Raw genomic sequence first — 21,197 nt, forward strand, 5'->3', positions numbered from 1 at the left:
GTTTGCAGAAAAGGCAAGGGAAAAAGCCTATCTCAGGAAGCAGGGTAAACATGAGGAGTTACAAATCGCCTGGCACAAAAGAGTGCCTCGAATATTTGTTGCTGAATGAATTAGTCTACCTCTATCACCTTCATCCCAGGGGCTAGATCCAGACAGAGGGCAGGAAGACGGGGCTTGTTGCAAATTGAAGATCCTGCCTCCTTTCTACTTTGAACAAGTAAAAGAAGTGAAAGTTAGATAGATGGCTTTCTACCACAGACTTTAAGATCAAGAATCACAGGATGATACTGTCACATTCTCTTAACCAGGTTCATAACTTGTGGAAACTTTTAAACAAGTTAACACATTTAAATGTGTGACAAGAAGCATCAGATGGGTTCTGATTGACATAACCCGCCAGGCTGACCTGTGAACCTTACAGAGCAGAGCCTCCGTCCCGTGCATTTGTGTAGCTCAGACTCCTTCACATAGTAGATGCTCCAATAGCTACGGGACAAATCCTGGCTGAGCCCACAGTCCTCATTTATCATGGTGGGGGCTAATACTACTAATAAGTTGCAGGCATGGGATAAAGGATCAAGATATTTGCCTATGTCAGAGGTTTTAGAGTATGACTCTCCTACCTTGGCTGCAAAGTGGCAGCACCTAGAGCGTTTTAATAAATATTGGCCCCATTCCGTATTAATTCTCTTTTAATCGTCTGGGGTTCTGCCTGGGCAGGGTTTTGAAAAAAACAAAACAAAACCAAAAAAACCCACAACCCTCTCTACTAAGCACCCAAGGCTGAGACCCACTGCTTTAGAAACTATCGAAGAGGTTCCGGCGGTTCGAGAGCGCGCCTCCGTGCTCTCGCGAGGAAGTCCGGCTACCGGAAGTGCTCGGAGCGCGCGCGCGCGCGCGGCGGCGGCGGGAGCCGACGTGCTGGGGGAGAACTGGAGGCAAAGGCTTCCCGGGTCGCGTTGCCTGCCGTGGGGCATCTGGCAAGTACCGCCACCCTCCGGGCTCTGTGCGAAGGGCCGGGGGCGGAGGCGGCGCCGCCGCCGCCGCCGGGCCCGGGCAGGGCGGCCCGGGGGGCCCCTGCCGGCCTCCGATTAGGGGTGTAGTTGCAGGGCCGCCCCCATGTTGCGTTTCCCGACCTGTTTCCCGTCCTTCCGGGTGGTGGGAGAGAAACAGCTTCCGCAGGAGATCATCTTCCTGGTCTGGTCACCCAAGCGGGATCTCATTGCTCTGGCCAATACGGCGGGCGAGGTGAGTGAACCGGCGTGCAGCCCCGAGGACACCGAGCCCGGGCCACCTGTGTACCCCGCCCCTTCCTCCAGCCCTGCTGAAAACTTTAAGTGAATCTAAGGGGCCACATATGGGAAAGGTCATTTATACGCCCACCTCCCGCATTTTATGGCCAGAACAACAGTTTTCATGCAGCTTAACGCAGTCGTACAGTCCTGCATCCCCAAGACTTGCAGTTATTTGTTAAATGGGCTTTTTAAAGGCTCATGTGTCACTCATGAGCTAGACATAGTAGTAGGTCCACAGAGTCTGCAGTTAGTTTACTTGCAGTTTAGGCAGAAGAAAGATGAGTTATTGTCAGACTTGAGCTGCGAATGTGCGTGTCTGTAGCTGCCACAGAGGATGTTTAAGAATCTTTATTCTGTTGTCCAAGTTATACAGAATGGGTTGGATAGCCCATTCCTGATGGAATGTGCACGAGTGTTGTCAGTTAGCATTTCTAGTTCACATTGTATTACGCTTCATCAGGTGTAAACGGGTTGTAGCTTTCTGCTGAGAGTTTTGTTACTTGGCAGCCATGTTGTAAGGAAACCTTCACCTTGGCTTCTTTACTCCTTTGGCCTTTTGGCAGGGTTCCTGATAGTTATCTGGCCGGGTGAGAGTTGTGTGGTGTGCAGCCAACCTTGGAAACTAGGTGGTAAAGAGAACTTAGCAGTCAGGGAAACTTAGCAGCCTGCAAAACTGTGTTGACTCTCATGACCTCGTTGTCAGGGTATTGATATCTGCTTTCTCAAGGCCCTCTATGAAATCTTCTAGTCTCCCTCCACTGCCTGGGTGTTTTGGAACGCTGTCCTGGCCCTGAGAGGAGTGCAGTTAGTACAGCCACAGCAGTAGGAGAGAAGGGAGAGAATAGGAGCGTCACTGTGATCAGATGGATAGATGTAATCAATTGTGGGCATTTGTTGCTTCCGTTTTCTCAGTGAAGAAGAAGGGGCGCTGTTTAGGTGTAAGGATGGAGAAGAAAATATTGGAATTTTGAGGAGAAAAGAGAGGTATGAAAAAGCTGACAAGTGGACTGGTGAAACTTGGTAGGATTGTTCGTCAGTATTAAGAGCCACATGAGGTTAGTGATTTTGTAGTGAAACTAGTGAGCATGGTTGTATGTCTCTTCTGTTCAGCTGTATGGGTGCAGGCGTGGTTGGGTTTAACCAGAGTTGTTGTGACTAGCTGTGACAAAGCAAGAGAGATGCAAGGGGGTTGAAGTTATATGTAAGAGGAATGATTGTAATGATGAACTTTGGATTGTAACCTGATTAAGTAGGGAAGTGAGGTCACGTGTTGGGTGAGGGACAATGAGTTGGTCAGTGGTAGAGTCCATGGCTTGTATGTCTTGGTGAGGTTGAAGAATTGAAGCTGGGTATCTGGGATGAGCAGGAGAGATACAGGTGGTGATGGAAAGTGGGAGGTTTGCAACTGAAGATTATGGCAGCATTTGTAGTTGTTGGTAACGACAAGGTCACAGGCATGACCCTGAGAGTGACTGAGGTGAGGTAGAGGATGTGATCATTGAAGAAGAGGTAGTTGTGCACCAAAAAGCCAGGACATTGTATCTCTTGAAATCGCCAAGAATGATGATGAGTAGTGTTGGAAAGCGTGAGTGAGCCAGACAGGAGTCCAAATCTCCCAGGAATGGGGGGGGGGGGGGCGGGGGGGGGGGCCTAGGAGGCTATAGGTGACTGCAGTTAAGAGGGATAGCAGGTGGTATGGTCTGATTGCATATGATTCAAAGTTAGAGGATTTTAGAGAAGAGAAGAAAAACCAGCCAGAAATGACATCAAGGAGGAAATCTTTATCTCCTAGCCCAGTAGTAGTATAGGGCACATGGTGTGCAAAACGGCCACCACCTGAGAATCCTGTAGGGAAGCAGTGTCCTCAGGTGAGAAGTACATTTCAGGGAAGACAGTGAAGATACAGGGGATCTTGATACCTGACCATGAATTCCAGAGGGCACAGAGGAAGGGTTTCAGAAGTAAGGAAAGTCAGAGATGGGCTCAGAAAAGAGCACTGGGTCTCGGGGATGAGCGATTCCTTGGGAGTCCTGGCTTCCCTGTAACCAAGAGTGAAGGAAGGATGCTATGAGATAAGGCAGGGAGTGGTAAAGCTGTGAGTACAGGAAACTAAGAAGGTGTGTGTGTGGGGGGGGAATCTTCAGGAGCACATGCAGTTCGAGGCCTTTTCTTCATTTCTACCGGTTGTATAGAGGAGAGAATAGGGACAGTTTTACTTTTGAAGCACAAGGAGCTCCAGGGCGTCATCTTTATCCTCCAAGGTGGGAATATACCCGGTGGAAATGGAAATTTAGAATGACTAAGTGACTTGTCTGAGATCCATGGCCAGTAAGTGACACAGCTGAAATTGTCTGATTCCAAGTTTCGTGTTACTTGATCTTACACAGCTGCCTTTCTAGTTCTGTTTGTGTCCTTTATTGCTTTTTTCGTTATCTTCTTGGACAGCCTTATTCCTTTTCTAAAAGGTAAGTCTCTTATTGACATGAAAGTTAGGAAATGTATAGGGTACAGGGTTAAATTAGACCTTGTTTCAGCCATTTCTTTGAAAATACCTTAAGTTCATTCAGACACTTTTGTCTTCGAATTTCTTCTGATAGCTAAATATTATATTTGATATGATTTTTTAAAAAATTTATAGTGGGTATCTAGTTATATTTTATTTTTGGAAACGGATTTTTTATTATTTGCCATTATTATCTGTTTTGTCTCAGGTTTTACTTCATCGACTTGCAAGTTTTCATCGAGTTTGGAGTTTTCCACCAAATGAAAATACAGGAAAGGAAGTGACCTGTCTGGCTTGGAGACCAGATGGCAAACGTAATGATAGTATTGTAAAAAATACATTTTTGTTTTTCAGAAGGAGTATTCTGTAAAGAGAATTTATTTCCAGAAAGAATTTATTGTTCTTATTATATACTAGAATTCTAAATTTGGGAACTTTGCCTTTTTTTCAAATGCTTTAAAGTGTTTTCATAGAACTCAGATTAATTCTACCATCTTGTTTCTTGGCAAAGATATCTCTAAAACGAAATCTGACTTCTTGGCAAAGATAAGGCTGAAAAGAAATCTGATAGGAATATACAGAGTACTTTGGTTTTGTTCTTTCGCTGTCGTGTTGTCCTGCACTGTTTGCCCTAAGCTTCATTTGTCACTCACTCGTCAGTTCAGTACCATCATGGCCCTTTTCTCCCCAGAATGTGTTTTAGCATTAAATGAGTGGCTCATAAATATTCTCTCTGCACATTTGCCTCACCTGAAGGACTGTCAGTTCTGACCCGCTTCCTGCAACTTCTGTGTGATCTTACTCCTTTTGGTGCCCTGTATGTTGTAGCTTGCTGCATTGTAGCTCTGAGGACTGAACTCTCCTCTTCCATGTGTTGTTACAAGGACAGTCATTGTTTGAGCTGTTGTACATGTCCAGTCAGCACAGGAAAATGCTACAAATCACACAGCTTAAAGTTCATCTGTATCATTGGTGCTTAAAAAAAGAAAAAGAATTGTTTTTGTAAAATGATATGTACTCCCTATTGCTTACTTTTTTTCTAGATAAATATAAGTATGTAAAAATGCCCTGAAAGCCTGTCACTTTACAGTTAACAACTATTTTTGTCTGTACTCATTTTGCTCCGTTCTTGTTTCATCTTTTACATAAAAACAAAGTATGTGTAAAATTAGAGAACTTTTGTAAGTAATAATTTGAGATCTTGCACTATTCATCCAAAAATGCCACGATCTCAAAAATTATGAAAGTCAGTGTGTGTGAAAATGTATTTAAGTAGATGATATTTTTATCATTAAAAAATGTCTTGTGATTTTCGACAGTAAAATAGGGGTTTTTTTTGGTAATGATTATTTCAAGATTGCTTTAAATCGTTTTGAAGAAGAGGAGACTTGGATTGCCTCACATCTAGCAAAGCTGCATATATTGGTATACAGTGAAACTCACAGCCCTCTATTTAGAAATTCTTCAATTTGATATGTTAGGACGATGTTAATGACTTATGTAGAGAAACTATACTAGATAATTCAGCCACAGTGAAAGGAAGAAGACCCATCGGTATTTGATGGCCCTGTTCATTAAGGGTTAGAAATAAAAAAGGAATAAAAAACCTTCCAAGAACCAAGCAGATGGAATCACTTTTCCGCTTTTGGGTGGGGACCAATATGTCTTGGTGATAACGATATTATTGTTTATTTGTTGATGCCTGTTCAGTATTTTCTGCTTGGCATCAAGGTTCCAGTCTAGAGGCTGTGATACGTAAGATGTTAAGAACAGTACACGAGAAAGTAGTAGATTGCTCATGAAAGTCTGAGCATTTGAAAATAAGCGTAGGTAACAGCATAACTATATGCAAAGATATCTTTTAGTTTTTTAATTATTTAAAGCAAGGATTTGGGGGTTAAATCATTTCTATGATTATGTTGTCTTTAAAATAGTAAAATTGGGGAAGCAATGAAATACCTGTTTTTCTCAAATATTGCACTAACTTATTCTGATTATTTCTTCTTTAGTTTTGGCCTTTGCTCTTGCTGACACCAAGAAAATCGTTTTGTGTGATGTAGAAAAACCTGAAAGCTTGCACTCTTTTTCTGTGGAGGCTCCAGTTTCTTGTATGCATTGGATGGAAGTGACCGTCGAGAGCAGGTTGAGTAATAAAAAAAGAAAAACCCCAGTAGTCACAGTAGTATGTTTTTGAAATTCTCATTTTTTAAAAGTGGAAACTTAGGAGTATCTGGGTGTTGAGTATGTGTACATTGCATTTAACTTTTTGTTTTAAGCTTATCAAGCTGCAGTTTTTTTAATGCTCTGTTGGGTTTTTTTTCTCTTGAAAAAATCTCTTTTCTTATTGGAGCAGTAACGCCTCAGTGGCCAAGATTTTTCTTTTCAGTTATTTTTAACGGTTTGTATCGATGACTTATACATTCAAGGAATATTAATTAAAATCATTGATTAGCAAATTGAGGTTCTGTTTTCCTTTTCACCATATATTTCACCTGGAGCTTTGTGTTTTTGTGTCCCAGTGAATATCCTTAGAGTACAAAAAGTGCTGAATTGAGCATTCTGTTTTGATGCTGAATGGGTTCTTTCTGTGTTCATGGTCCCTATAGTTTCCTTATTTTCTGAAAATAGTTTTGCCTTAGTCTGTGAAGTCAAGTACTACGCCAGGTTTGCAGTAAAGATGGCTTAAAGAATCAATGGGCTTAGTGAATACTGAAAATAAAAGTTTCTTTTTTGAGGAAATACGATAATTTTCTTTTCATTCTAATTAAGTTTTAAGTTAATATCAAATGAATTTGTAAATCCTGATTATTAATTGACAAATTTCCTAAGAAAGGGACTGTAAAGCATTAGATAACAAGGTCTAGCCTGGGGTTTGAAATTCACTGTAGATAAAACAGTGATTAATCCATCATCAAATAAAGGTTGTAAATGGTCATGTGAATTCATAGAAGATTAGAGGAACAGAATATACCATGTAATTTCTATCTCAGTCCAGTTACCTGCTAAGTGTATTCCTAACACGCTTTTCATTAAGAGTTCAGAAATATTATGTGGAGATTCCAGGGTCTCTCAGGACACTACTTTTTCACCTTCTTACTCATTTATTTCCAGCCATATTCGGAGATAGGATTGAAAAAAAGGGGGGGGGGGATAAATAAGACTGTTTCAAAATACGTGGTGTCATCTTATGTACCTGCTGGGTTTTTACATCTTCATATGTATGTAAGCTATAGAAGCCATCATTACATTATATAATAATTGCAGTGTTCTTTACAGTTACTCTTGGAACTCATATGTTCAGTGTTGGTTCTTAGAGGAGAGTTAAGTCAGTCAGTCTGTATCTGGTGCTGATACTGAATACATTTGAATACATTTCATATGCTGAGAAAATTGTTTATAAATATTTGTTCCTCTAAATGTAAAGTGGGTAGGCTGATTTTTTTCCCCCAGAAATAACGTTATAAGTAAATGAAGAAATTCCAACTTTTCTATTTCTTGTTTGTGATTGTTATAGTGACTATTTTACAGTGATAAACTGTGTGTGGCATCTGTTTACTTGGTGTGATGTATAAAATTGGGCATTTAAAAAAATTAGTATTTTTTAATGGAAAGAAAAGTAGAATCTTTGTTTTTATAATACTTGTTTTTGTTTTGTTTTCACCTTTTTAGTGTTCTAACGTCCTTTTATAATTCTGAGGATGAATCAAATCTTCTCTTACCGAAACTTCCTACACTGCCCAAAAAGTAAGTATCAGAGTTTAATTTCATTGGAATTAATCTTGCAGATTTCTTTCCTTTCCTTTTAACACTGACAATTTTCTCATGTGTTTTAAAAAATGCATTTCTGGTTTTTTTCTAGTTATAACAACACCTCAAAAATATTTAGGTAAGATATGCCTTTTTTCCTTGCAAGTAAGATACTCTTTTATTATTTGAAAGATATAGTTAAAGATAACCCAATTTATGTTTATATTTTAGTGAAGAAAATTCTGATGAAATTATTAAGCTTTTGGGAGACGTCAGGTAAATCTTGCAGATATCTTAAATATTTAACAAGTCTTATTTTCTTAAATTTGATATTTGATATTTGAGGCAGTTTTTAGACTAAAGTTCCAAGGACAATTTCCTTATTTGTCATGTTATTTCATTGCTGACAAATACCTCTGAACAATAAACAGACAATATCTATTATTTACTCGTTCTTATTCTATGATACTTGGTTGTGTCAAGTTTAATATTATGATGTACTTTCATTTTAAAAAGTAAAGGAGGGTGGAAGTGCTAGAGTTTCTAAAATTTAAATTTAAATGTTCAGGTTCTTTAAGCACACTTAATGCATTTAGCATCAGAGCCATGATAAAACTGTTGGCGCTTTATATTAACTGGAAAAGAGATGATTTTGTTATTGAGAGTATACAAATATAATCATCATTAAAATAATATATTCTTATTTTACTGTAAACTGATGTTTTTTTAGGCTGGATGAAATGTATGTTGTTCCTTTGAAAGAAAGGAATAAGCCCAATGTGATTGAGGCTTGGTGAATTTGTTGTGGGATTCAGTTCCCCCACAAGGAAGCTTGAACATGCAGATTATGTGAGGGCAGGAGCATGTCTTGGTGTAAGAACTCGCTCCTGTCTGTTGTCCTCAGCTTGTTGCATTATCTTTAATTAGGCTTAATATTCTTGTCCTTGGAGGAAGCTCTGCATTTATTGAGCTTTATGCTTATGGAATGTTCAAAATTGCTCGAGTCACTGGGGTAAGTTTTTCTTTAAAATCTTCCTTTTTGTTTCTCTTAGAATACAGCAGCTGACTGATTTGTGGAAAAAGAATAAAACATTACTTTTTTTCTTAATTTCAGTTATTGGAATTATTTGTTCTTAAGTGTTAAAAGGATAATTTTCCTACTAAGAATAGTGATACGATGTCTATGAAGATCAGGGGCTCTTAGTGGAATTAGTCAAAAATTTTTTTCTTAACAAAAAGATTGGTATGATACACTGGATTATGATTTAATGTTTTTCTAGTCTTGTGGTGTTTAAGAGCTACACTTTGTAATTGGAATTTGATAAACATCATCAGAAGCAATCTTATGCTCAGTCTCGGTCTTCTCCGTATCTTTTTCTTCTTATTCTTACAGTTCCCTAAAAGGATAGAAAATGTTATAGGCTCTGTGGGAATGTTAGTTCTCCAACACTTAGTTTGGGCCCCTTGCTGGGGGTGTGTGTTTGCGTCCTTGCAACTAAGAGGACACATGCCTTCATGTGCCACGTGTGTGGCAGGAGCCAGGCATGTGTTTCTGCTTTTTAGAGCTCTGAATATTTGCCTCCTATATTGTAAGCAGATGCAGTCTAGCAATAACACTACATATAATGGAGATTTGACTGTTTTACAGATTGTTGGTACTTGTCTTGCATTATGTCTATCAAGTGATTTGAAATCATTGTCAGTGGTCACAGAAGTTTCCACCAGTGGTACTCCAGAAGTTTCGTACTTTCAGGTGAGTACTGGAACCTAATAGCAGCAGAGGGTAAATATATATTTTTAAAGGTTTTATAGTTTTTTATTATCCATTTCACTGGATTCTAAGGTCATCAAAACAAAACAAAGCAAAAAAATCGACTTGGAGCTTCTAAGACATTTATAGAGTCCTACTGGTGAATACCTTACCATTCCAATGGCACAGCATAGTTAATATGGTCTATTAATGACTATATTAACTCATTGCTATACCAGTTCCATCTTTGTACCAAGTGTTTTCTTAGGATTCTGACCCTAATAATAATAAAAGCTAATATTTATTAATTGTTTAATATGTGCCCAGTACTGAGTGATTCAGTGTAACTCATTTGAATCCTCACAATAACCTAATAAGTAGGTACTATTATCCCCATTTTATAGTTGAGTAAATGGGCGCACAAACTGTAATTTGCTTGGTGAGCATTGGAAAGTGATGCTACGCATTCTGGCTCCAGAGCTGGTGCTCTTAACTAACACATTGCCTCTTGTGTAAGATGACTACTTAATGTTGGGAAAACCCTTTTTCATTGTGTGCTGTTTGTATCATAGATTGTGGAAACTGGGCTCCTGTAGATTATTTAGATTGTAGCCTTGTCTTCAAGAAAATCTTCCCTAAAATTTCATCGCAGATAACCCAGCCACTTAGCCTAAGAACGCATGAGCTCTCAAACAAAAGTAGGGTGAAAAGATGCAAGGTGTGATGCATGTGATGCCTTCCAACATTCGTTGTATTCAGAACATCAGAGAACTCTTAACTTCCTGACGTTTGCTGAACAGTTGTTCATATTTGCTCTTCATCTTAAGGTTCTGTGAAAATGTGATTTCCAGGATTGCATTTGGTGCTGTAATAAAATGATTCACTATTAATGTGAAATTTGTAATAGGTATTTTTCAAACTCTGTTGAGATAATTCATGTACCATTGTAATAGATATTTCACTTGTATTTATCAATAACTATAATTCCTTTAACATTTTTACAGAAATTTGTGATCATTTTTTAAATTCCTCATAAGAGTGTTATAAAATAGATTATTACATTTATTCTAACTATGTAGAAGGGGTTGCTCGCCTCGAGAGGGTGATCTGTGCATAGATAGACACTGCAGATTAGAAAATCCTAAGATTGTATTCTGTTACTCTCCAAACCATTATGCTCAAAAGGAGCAGAGTCTGGCATAGTCTTTCTGATATGTAGTTAGACTTTGACTCTTCTTTAAAAGAAGTAAATATGTCTGCTTGTAACTTACTTTATTATTTTGATTTGACAGCTTGAAACCAATCTATTGTACTCTTTCTTACCTGAAGTAACTCGAATGGCCAGAAAGTTTACTCACATTTCGGCTCTTTTACAGGTATTTATTTATAGCTTGTTTTATGTGACTGTTTACTATAAATTTCTAATGTTCTGTAAATAAAAAACTTGAAAATCTTACTTCTTAAAGCCAACTTTATGTGGCGGAGGTGTCTAGTCTGATAGACAAGTTTATAATGTCTGTTAAAGCAAGAAAGAGAAATTTAATTGAAAATCTACTCTTACCCATCTCTATTTCTCCAAAGGAAAAGAAAAAAAGTAGTTTAAACCTTTTTAAACATTCTCATAAATAAAACAATATTTTGGAATTTTAAGTGTTTTTACAAATAAAGTAGTATGGAAAACATCATATCAGTTAGCTTTTGTACATGATAAATGCACCCCAAATTAGCTTGTGATTGGTGTTTTAGTCGACGATTTGGGCTGGGCTCAGCTAGAAGGTTCTGTTGTTCTGGGCCAGGTTCAGCTATTCGGGGCTGGGCTTGGTCGTACATTGGTGGTCAGCTGGCTGGTCCAAGTGTCCCATAGCTGTGATGGCTTTGTCTGGACTGCACATTCCTCATCTCCCAGCCGGCTGGACCAGGCTTGTTCATGAAGTGGTGGCCACGGCAGGGGTGTCAAGAGTGCAAGTGGAAGCATGCAAAACCTTCTGGGGCCTTAGACTTCTGCTTTCGTCACACTAAGCCCCAAGGCCAGCCCGACTGAAGGACTGGAGAAATTGAGTCTGCATCTGCATAGAGGGGCTACATGTACTTCATGTCAAAGATTTCTGGAGATTAGTGTCTTTTTAAAAGGATACTGTTTGAAAATTGAATAGTTGGCCAGTCAGCATTTTGACAGTTACTGTATATAAAATGCATCTTATATGTAGAAAGCTGGAAAATATCTGTTTTACCAGATAAAAACTGAATTTGAGAAAGTTTGATAGTTAAATGATTATCAAGTGTTAGCTATAGTCTTTTCTTTCTCAGGCTTAACTGAGTTAAAAGTGATTTATAGTAAATTTTGGATTTCTTTGAGACAGTTGACAGTAAGAAACATGTATTATTTAGTTAGCATGTAGACCTAAATATTTTTTGCTACTTTAATATTTTTGTCTTCTTGTTAATAGTATATAAATTTGTCACTGACATGTATGTGTGAAGCATGGGAAGAAATATTGATGCAGATGGATTCTCGTCTCACCAAGTTTGTGCAGGTAATATGCCTGGAGTTTCCCGTGGAAGGTGTTAAAGAATGCACGTTATCCTTGTTTACTTCATGAAGGACATGAGAAAAATCAGTCTGTTTTGTAAAAGGCTCAGATCATGATTTCTTTCAAACGGTTTGGTCTAACCTCATACTGTTATCTCAGAGAGTGATACACCAGCTCTTCCCCTTGGTACAACTTAGGTGGGGACAGGATTGTGAAGTGGAGCTGGTAGGGCTTGGGGATTAAGGACAGGAGTTGGAAGAGCTTTCTGGTTGTTTTCCTGTAACTGCTATTCAGATAATCAATTTAAATATGAATTTGAGAGAAGGCTAAGGGTAATAAGAAAGGGAGACATGTTCCTGTAATTTTGAATAAATATGCTTATAATTTAAAAAATACCTATTACGATTTTATTGATCTTTCTCTAGGAAAAGAATACAACCACATCAGTGCAAGATGAATTCATGGACTTGCTGTTGTGGGGGAAAGCAAGGTAATGAGCTCATATTAGGTACTCTTGCTTTTCCTTCTCTTTTTAAAGTAATTTATTTCAAAAGCAATTCACATTCATTGTAAAAAAAAAAAAAAGAAAGAAAATTCTGGTGCGCAAAGACCAAAAAAGTAGTATATATTTTTCTAGGCATTTTTATTCACGTATTTATTTTTTACATAAATGTGATTGTTCTGAGTGTATGTATAATATATGTAAATATATTATATATGTACTTTTTAAATGTATACAAATTTTAAAATTCTTTGTAGCCAAATCAGTCTTTTCCTTTATTGTATTTGCCTTCACATTATTCTTAAAAAGATCTTTCCCATATTAAGTGTTCAAAGATCTGTATTTTCCTCCAGAGATTTTTTTGCGGTTTATGTTTTTATTCCATTTACATGTTCCAGATGTGATTTATTTGGTCATATGCTGTGGAAGACTAACTTCTTTTTTTTTTCAGTGTTCAGGTAATTGCCCAGTATAATTCATTGAGTATTACACCTTCTTCTTACTGGTGTGAAATACCATTTTAGCATATAGTACATTCTTACATCTACTTCAGTCTGTTCCTAGACTTTATTGTTTCCTGTTTTGCCCATTTCTTTGTGAGTACAACAAAGTCTTAATTTTTGTTGGGCTATTTCTTTTTATTAATTTTGTTTAAAAATCTTGTCTGTTCTTTGAAATTTAAACGTTTTAAGTGATGCATTCAGATTTTGAATAGAGGAGACTAAAAATACTTTCTTTTTCATTCTAGTGCTGAACTTCAGACCCTCTTAATGAACCAGTTAACAGTAAAGGTGTGGTTATCTTTGTATTTTAATGGCTATGAACACATTCTTAATTTTTTTTAGAATGGCATATAGTATCTTACTTGTATGCTGAATACTTTTTTTTTCTCTTAATTAGGGCTTAAAAAAGCTTGGCCAATCTATAGAGTCATCATATTCCAGTATACAAAAATTGGTTATAAGTCACTTACAGAGGTATGAAGGCGATGTAGACTCTTTTGGTATTGCATCTACACGTACTTGGCATTGGTCTTCTTTCTGCAACCTTCTTTTCATCATCTGGCATTCTCTGTTTGAGCCTCTTCTGGCTAAGATTGTTGCATTAGCATTTGAGGGGACTCTTGGTGTGCCCAAGATTTAAAGAGTCAATAATGGTAGTTCTGCTTTATGAAATAACTTTCCAACATCTTTTCACCACCCGAGGCCCTGTCTGGGCTTTTATCTCACCCAGACAGCCATGAGGTATGTCTTGAATAGGGCATATACCCTTTTTTGAGTGGTGAAATTAAGTAAGTTTGTATGTCATTTTATATGTTATGTAAAAGCATGTATATATTTTTGCATTTAACTCCTTGGCAAGGTGTTGGTTATGATTATCCTCATTTAGAAGAAACTGAAGTTCAGAATGGTTATATATGGCTGACCCAAAGTTATTAAGTGTCAGAGCCAAGACTGTCCCAGATCTTCAAGTCTCATGCTGTTTCTAGCTACAGCTACCTCAGTGAAGCAGTTTGCAGGTAGATGTTCAGTGTTTGGCTTAAATTTTGATAAATTTCTTTATGCTGAGACCCTGGGCCTTACTATATCACCTCCCGTTTTGATCACTTTAGGACCCTCTGGCCTGGTCTCTTCCAGTCCACGCTATGCCCCTCAAATATATTCTCCACAGTGGATCTGATCATGTTACTCTTATTTAAAAACTTCCAGTGTCTTCCCATTTCTTAGGACTAATACCTTTGGATGGCTGCCTATCTGCTTCACCTACACTGGTGGCCTTCTCAAACTTGACAGTTTTTCTCCTACCCGGGGCCTTTGTACAGCCCTTTTGCTTTCTGGAACACTCCCACCCTGTTCTTCACTTGCATTCTCTAGCTCTCAGCTCAAATCTCACTTGTTCAGAGAAGCCTTCTCTAATTCCCAGATTAGATCAGGTTCTTCTGTTAGACCTGCACCTGGTGTGTTTCCTTTAAGGCATTTATGGTAGTTGGAATGATATACTGTCTGATTGTATGGTTATGACTGTCTCCCCCATTAGACTGGCAGTGTCAGGAGGACCCTTTCGTTTTGTTCACCATTAAGTCCCCAGTATTTAGCATAGTGCCAGACCTAAAGTTGGAGCTTAATAAATATTTGTTGAATGTTAAATACATAGCTGTTGGGTGAACAATATGACTATCTTAAAAGTGCCAGGACTAACTGTGGAGCATAATTTGATCTTACAAAGTTTAATCTTGTGGTCGTATATTCATCTCACTAGTCATGACAACCAAATGTTCTTCTACAGCTTTTCAAAATAATTTTGAGAAATAATTATTTCTCATAGAAAGAAAAAGTTACTTTCAGTTTTTATTTCTGAAAACTTAGAAATATTCAAGCAAGATAGTAGCTGCCTGCCACCTTGACGATGGTGTTTCTGCTCTGTTTTTGATAGTGGCTCAGAGTCTTTATTATACCATTTGAGTGAACTGAAAGGAATGGCTTCATGGAAGCAAAAATATGAACCTCTTGGACTAGATGCTTCAGGAATTGAAGGTGGTAATTTAATTCCTCAATAGAATGCATTAAATCCTCCCTACTTATTTGACAAATGATATTTATTTATTTACTTCCTTTTAGATGCTATTACTGCAGTGGGTTCTTTCATACTCAAGGCAAATGAACTTCTTCAGTAAGTATTGGGGATAATTGAATATTGGAATCATTAACTTGAAAATGTTTTACTTTTTACTTATAAATAAGAACGTAGCAAATTGTTGTGATTTTCTAAAAATGAGTTTTTAAGTTTTTATCAAAATTATACCTTTACATGATTAAAACAATCCAATAGCACAGCAGTTTCATACATTAAAGTGGTATTTTTCTTGTCCCGCCCATCCTCACCCCAGGTCCTCTTTCCAGAGGGAATCCTTTTAACTATTTCTGGTTTTAGGTCTGTAGGTTACTTCCATATTTCTAAATTGTATGACTGTACTGCCTTTCTTTTACTTACCAGTTTTGAGAAATTATTCTTCTCTGTGTGTCTGTCTTTCCTAGACTCTGCTTGCTTTCTCCTTGCACAGTCTGCCTTGCTCACATCCTCAGGCTCTCCGCCATCTCAGGGGCAGTGTCACACCCCTGGAACTGCCTCTGTCCCTGCTGCCTCCTCCATTAGCCTCCCCCTGCTTGCACCAGCCTGCGTGCGGGCTCCATCTCGTGCAGCCACCGCCCTGGCGTTTTCTTCATTGCTTTCATGGGTTAGATCCTTACTTCCAGGATCTCCTCTGTTTCTTGGTTCATTTAATCACTTTGTGGAAAATATCTTCCAGTAACTTAGAAAACGGATGTGTGAGGGTAAGCTTTGTGTGTCCTTTTGGGTCTTTTCTCCTTCACCCACACTTAATTGATGGTTTTGACTGGGTATAGATTATGGAGGGAGATTCATTTTCTCATAGAACTTTCAAAGCTTTGCTCCATTGTATTTTGGCCTTTTTGTTGCCAGTGGACGGTCTGGTGCTTCTGATTCTCATTCCTTTGTGTGCTATTTTTTTTCTCCTCTCAAAAAGCTTTATTCATCCTTGATATGTTGAAATTTCACAATAGAGTTTTAAATGTGGGTCTTCTCATTTGTTGTACTCATAATAAGAAAATGCCATTTTAACCTGAATTCTATATTGTATTATTATTTTGATAATTTCTCCCTCTCCTTTTTTTAACTAGATTTTTGTTCTAGAAATCTAGTTAGTCAGATATTAGACTTCATGGATTGATCCTCTATGTCTTTTATTTTTACTCTCATTTTTTAAAATATCTTTGTCTTTTCTATTTCCTGTGAAATTTTCTTGACTTAATTATCCAACGCTATCATTCATCATAGACAATTATTTAGCATTTAACTATGTTTTAAACACTATTCTAGATGCTGAGGGTATAGCAGTAAACAAAACTGATAAAAAAAATCTTGCCTTCATAGATATTATATTCTTACATGATGAGACAGACAATAAAGAAATGAATAATTAAAACATACAGCAAGTCAGATAGTGATAAGTAGTGGTGGGAAAAGCTAATGAGGGAAGGAGGACCTAGGGCATGCTGGGGGTAGAAGTGCAATTTTTTGGTCAGGGAAGGCCTCACTGAGAAGGTGATGTTGGAGAGAGGAGGGAGTGAGCCCTGTTACTTTGGGGGCAAAGGAGACAGCAAGTATGAAGGCCTTGAGTTTGGAGCATGCCTGGTATATATGAGGGACCTCAAGGAGCCACTACAGTTAAAGTGACTTGAACAACAATGTAAGTTGTAGGGGATGAATTGAAAGAGGTCACAGAGGATGGGACAGGTTGTGTAGAGCCTGTAGGCAGTTGTAAGGACTGTGGCTTTTACTCTGGGTTTAATAAGCTCTTAGGGAGTTATTAGCAGTGGAGCGACAGGATATGACTTAGGTTTAAAGAGATCCCTCTTGTTATTTACTTGGTATTGAGAATAGATGATATGAGGGCAGGGACAGAAGCCATGAGACAAATGGTGGTCAGAATCAGAAATGGTCAGAACCTGGATATATTTTGAAAGTAGAAATAACAAGATTGCTGAATGGTTGTGTGGATGGTAAAAATAGAGGAGTCACAGATAATTACAAGTTTAGGTCCTAAGCACCTGGTAGAGTATGACTAACATTTACTGAAATGGGGAAGACTTGGGGGAGAATATAGGAAATATATATGTATTTTATGTTCCTCAATTTGGGTTTATCTGATTTTTTCATGGTTTGATTCAAGTTATACATCCCTGGCCAGAATATTACATAATCGGTGGAGTGTCCTTCTCAAGGTGTCAGATCCAGAGGCAAACAGTGTCCATCTACCTCTTCTTATTGATGTTAATTTTGATCACATGGTCAGTGTATTAGGCATATTAAATTGAAATGTCTGTTAGATACCCTGGTGGAGCTGTCCAGCATGTTGTTGATTGTATGAGATTATGTTCAAGTGAGGGATCCCGGCTGGAAATGTAAATTTGGGAGCCATCAGCACATTGGTATTATTTTAAGCCAAGAACCTGGATGAGATAGTTAGTGCGCTTAGAGGAGAGATCTGAAGACTGGGTGATGGGCTTTCCAGTGTTAGAAATGGGGTTGATGTGGAGCTAGCGAAAGAAACCAGAGAGGCAGAAAGACCAAGGAGTGGGTGTCCTGCAGGCTGAGTGAAGGACGCATTGCAAGAAGTAATGAGGGATTGGTTGTCTAATGCTGCTGAGTCAAGTAAGGTGAGGACCAGAAGTGGAATAGATCAGAATATTATCAGAATAGATGATGGGTGACCTCGATGAGAGCCACTTCTGTGGCGTCATGGGAGCAGGTATGATGCAGAATGAGAGCAGATGCAAAGAAAACAACAAATGTAGTCTCTTGAGTTTTGCTGTAAAGGGAATGGCCAGCATTTAAAAATAGTCGTTGGGTTTTTCTTTCTTTTTACAATGGGAGAAATTAGAGCATATTTATTTATGATGGGAATGTTCTTCTGAAGGGGAACAGCTGAGATGGCAAAGAGAGGGAAGATTGCTAGAACAAGAGGATTCAAGAGGGGATGGGATTTAGTGTGTCAGGGAAGGGGCTGGAAAAATAGTTCCTCCATAGTTATAGGAGAGAAGGCCAAGACAGGGGTCAGAGATGCTGGTATATGAGCAGATGAGGGCTTGGGGATGTTCACTTCTAATTGTTTTTATTATCTTAGTGGAAATATGAAATGTTCTGTCATCAGCTGAAGGTAAGGATGGTGAAGTGGTATTGAGCTTTGAGAATAAAGGAGGCGGTGTGAGCCATTTGTCTAGTACAGTAGGAGCGTGAATGGGCTGATGAAGCAGGAGGATTGTCAGTAGTGCTAAGGGCTGCTTGGTTAGCGTTCCCAGGAGCGTTAAAATGAGACCAGCCAACATGGCTGTGTGGTTTTCTCCAGCCAGGGTCAGCTGCTCGAGTGGGAGCACGGAATAGGTGAGCAGTTTGATTTACTAGGCTTGGTGAGTAAAAGGAAGCAAAGGGGAGGCAAGAAATTGAAGCAAGGGCATGATTAAAATGATAAACCTCAAATCTGTACTGATTTAGGAGGGAAGTGAGGACACAGAGGGGGTGCGAGACAGTGAAAGGTGGTAGAACTAGTAGGTGGTAGTCTTGGTGGGATGAATGTTGGGCTACTGGAGAAAAGTCACTGGAAAGATAGTTGCTGGTTGTTGGTGAGCAGGGTGCTTTAAATTGAGATTTAAAAGGTTCACGTTGGTGGACTTCCTTGGTGGCGCAGTGGTTAAGAATCCGCCTGCCAATGCAGGGGACATGGGTTCGAGCCCTGGTCAGGGAAGATCCCACATGCCACAGAGCAACTAGGCTCGTGCTCCACAACTGCTGAGCCTGCGCTCTAGAGAGCCCACAAGCTGCAACTACTGAACCTGCGTGCCACAGCTACTGAAGCCCGCGTGCCTAGAGCCCGTGCTCCACAGCAAAAGAAGCCACCACAATGAGAAGCCCATGCACCGCAACAGAGTAGCCCCCGCTTGCTGCAACTAGAGAAAGCCCATGTGCAGCAACAAAGACCCAACGCAGCCAAAAATAATAAATAAATAAATTTTTACAGAAGGTTCACGTTGGTAATGAAGGTCTAGGGTGTGAACTTTAGAATAAATAGCCCAGGTGGAGTGCAGGACGAGATCTTTGACCTGAACCATGCTATTGAATGTCTTATTATGGCAGTCCCGTCTTTTAATTTCTAAGCGTTTTCTTATTTGTTTAATCATTTTTCAAAGCTGTGCTCTTGCTTTGTGGATGTGACATCTTCCCACAGCTCTCTGAGGACGTTAACTAGAGTTTTAAAAAATCTCTGCTGCTCCCTGAATTATCTCCTCTTTGTGTGTCACTTTGCTGTTTATTTTGGTCTCTTGTTGCAAGCTTTCTTCAAAAACCTGATGCCCGATTGTTTACTCATATTTATTCGTGAGGCAGTTTAAAGTTGCCTGGAATTGCTGGGTGCAGAGCGGCCCAAAGCCAGCATGAGTGCCAGAGCATGCGGACCTGTGCTGTGGGCAGCCAGTGCCGACCCAGAACCGCCTTGGCTCTTCCCAGTTTATTCAGCTTCTTTGAAGAACTCTGTTTTTGTCTGGAAGGAAGTAAATGCCTAGGCATTCATATTTTGGGGGAAAGAGTGTATTGGCCACTCTGTGTTTCAGTTTGTCCTCCTTTGTCCAGCCCCAGATGTCATCCTAATGTCTTCTGTTGAACTTGATGTTTCTAAGGACTGAGTATCCTTGGCGTCTGCCGGGTGGATGACTCCTTGCTGCTCTCTTTCCACAATGCCTGGCACGTGGCCGCCTCTGGTGACCTTCACCAAATCACTAGTCTTCTGTCGGCTTTTGACATTTCTGAAACTCAAAAAAATTTTTTTTCTAGTGTCCTCTTTTTGTGTGTGAGTTTATAACACATCCACCTCTCCCCACCAATCCACCATCATTTTAATGGGCTTTTATTTTTTTTAATGAATTTATTTATTTATTTTTGGCTGCGTTGGGTCTTCGTTGCTGTGCACGGGCTTTCTCTAGTTGCAGCGAGAGGGGCTACTCTTCATTGCGGTGCGCAAGCTTCTCATTGCAGTGGCTTCTCTTGTTGCAGAGCACAGGCTCTAGGCGCACGGGCTTCAGTAGTTGTGGCTCGCAGGCTCTAGAGCGCAGGCTCAGTAGTTGTGGCACACGGGCTTAGTTGCTCTGTGGCATGTGGGATCTTCCTGGACCAGGGCTCAAACCCATGTCCCCTACATTGGCAGGCGGATTCTTAACTGCTGCGCCACCAGGGAAGCCCCTATTGGGCTTTTAGAAGGTAGAGCTTATTACAGATCTGTGTACTCAAAGAACAAAGCAGGAGAAGAAATGATATTCCTTTTCCTGAATGTTGAATAATTTTTTGGTTCTTCGTATTTGCAGAGAGTAAACATAAAATATTAAGCTTTCTGTGATCACCTTTCACCTTTCAGTGGAAGGTAGTTTTTGATTTAACTTCTTCCTCCTTTGAGCTAAGTAGAATATAGCATTATTTTAGGTTATAATGGAGAAACTGAGGCAGTGAGAACTTTGACGTTAGCCTATAATAGATCAGTGGTTGCCTGGGGGTTGAGGTGAGAGTATTGACTGGGAAAGACAGAAAGGAACGTCTTTTCTGTTTTTCATTTTTGCTGCAAGACAATTTTGATCATAGTGATTGGTAACGCAAGAGATGTTACAGTCTTTTATGTCAGGTGTTTTACTGTGTACAGAAAGGTTAATGATGCTGACCTACTTCTCCAGTAGTATTTATGACATTTAATGCTTGGAAGGGACTTTGAGATTTAGGGGTGAAAAGTGCACATATTTGCTTAGAGTAATTATCTTACAGATGTGAGCTTAAAGAGGTTTTTAAAAAAATGATATCCATATTTATATTCAGAGACAGTTTCATCAAAGGGAAGATGACTTCCACTTATAACCCTTAATCTTGGGGGTACATTTGTGTAAAGCCCAAGGAAATTCAAATTTTGAGATTCATTACTGTAAGGATAAAAAATCAACTTCCAAAAGTAATGTCTGTTGATATCAGAGCTAGTGGTAGTGACATATTACAAGTTTATAATAATGATTTTCTTTTGTGTTTGATGTTTTTTTCTTCTTACTGATTAGTGAGTATTTTTTTTTAAACTGAGAATGGTGCCGGAAACTTTTTTTCTAATTTCTTTTATTTCCAAAGTTAGAAAAGGATTTTGTACTTTACTGAGTGCCTGGAAAGGAAAGACTGTTACACAGTTTGTGGCAAGGCTGTTATAATCAGTTAGAATCTGAGTTATTTGCATTTTTTTTTAAGAAAATCAGGATTTGCGTTTTTGAAATTT

At 39.0% G+C, this 21,197-nt stretch overlaps 1 protein-coding gene across 6 annotated transcripts in view; it reads left to right on the forward strand.

The window, feature by feature from the left end:
• Window positions 1–891: 891 nt before the first annotated feature.
• ANAPC4 (anaphase promoting complex subunit 4) overlaps window positions 892–21,197 on the forward strand; it is a 41,252-nt gene continuing 20,946 nt past the window's right edge. For 3 of the 6 annotated variants that reach the window (XM_019928386.3, XM_073805130.1, XM_033856901.2), the window contains exons 1-15: window positions 893–1,248; window positions 4,007–4,112; window positions 5,808–5,940; window positions 7,468–7,542; window positions 7,658–7,684; window positions 7,777–7,821; window positions 8,473–8,557; window positions 9,194–9,298; window positions 10,588–10,671; window positions 11,743–11,829; window positions 12,252–12,316; window positions 13,077–13,119; window positions 13,229–13,305; window positions 14,762–14,862; window positions 14,947–14,998. In XM_019928386.3, the coding sequence (XP_019783945.1) occupies window positions 1,120–1,248; window positions 4,007–4,112; window positions 5,808–5,940; window positions 7,468–7,542; window positions 7,658–7,684; window positions 7,777–7,821; window positions 8,473–8,557; window positions 9,194–9,298; window positions 10,588–10,671; window positions 11,743–11,829; window positions 12,252–12,316; window positions 13,077–13,119; window positions 13,229–13,305; window positions 14,762–14,862; window positions 14,947–14,998 (1,214 nt within the window). In that variant the 5' untranslated portion in view covers window positions 893–1,119. Of the gene's footprint in view, window positions 1,249–4,006; window positions 4,113–5,807; window positions 5,941–7,467; window positions 7,543–7,657; window positions 7,685–7,776; window positions 7,822–8,472; window positions 8,558–9,193; window positions 9,299–10,587; window positions 10,672–11,742; window positions 11,830–12,251; window positions 12,317–13,076; window positions 13,120–13,228; window positions 13,306–14,761; window positions 14,863–14,946; window positions 14,999–21,197 lie in introns of all 6 variants that reach the window. The other 3 variants (XM_019928387.3, XM_019928388.3, XM_019928385.3) reach the window with 2 other exon arrangements.

This window comes from Tursiops truncatus, chromosome 5 (genome assembly GCF_011762595.2).
Source record: "Tursiops truncatus isolate mTurTru1 chromosome 5, mTurTru1.mat.Y, whole genome shotgun sequence".
Classification (NCBI taxonomy): Eukaryota; Metazoa; Chordata; class Mammalia; order Artiodactyla; family Delphinidae; genus Tursiops; species Tursiops truncatus.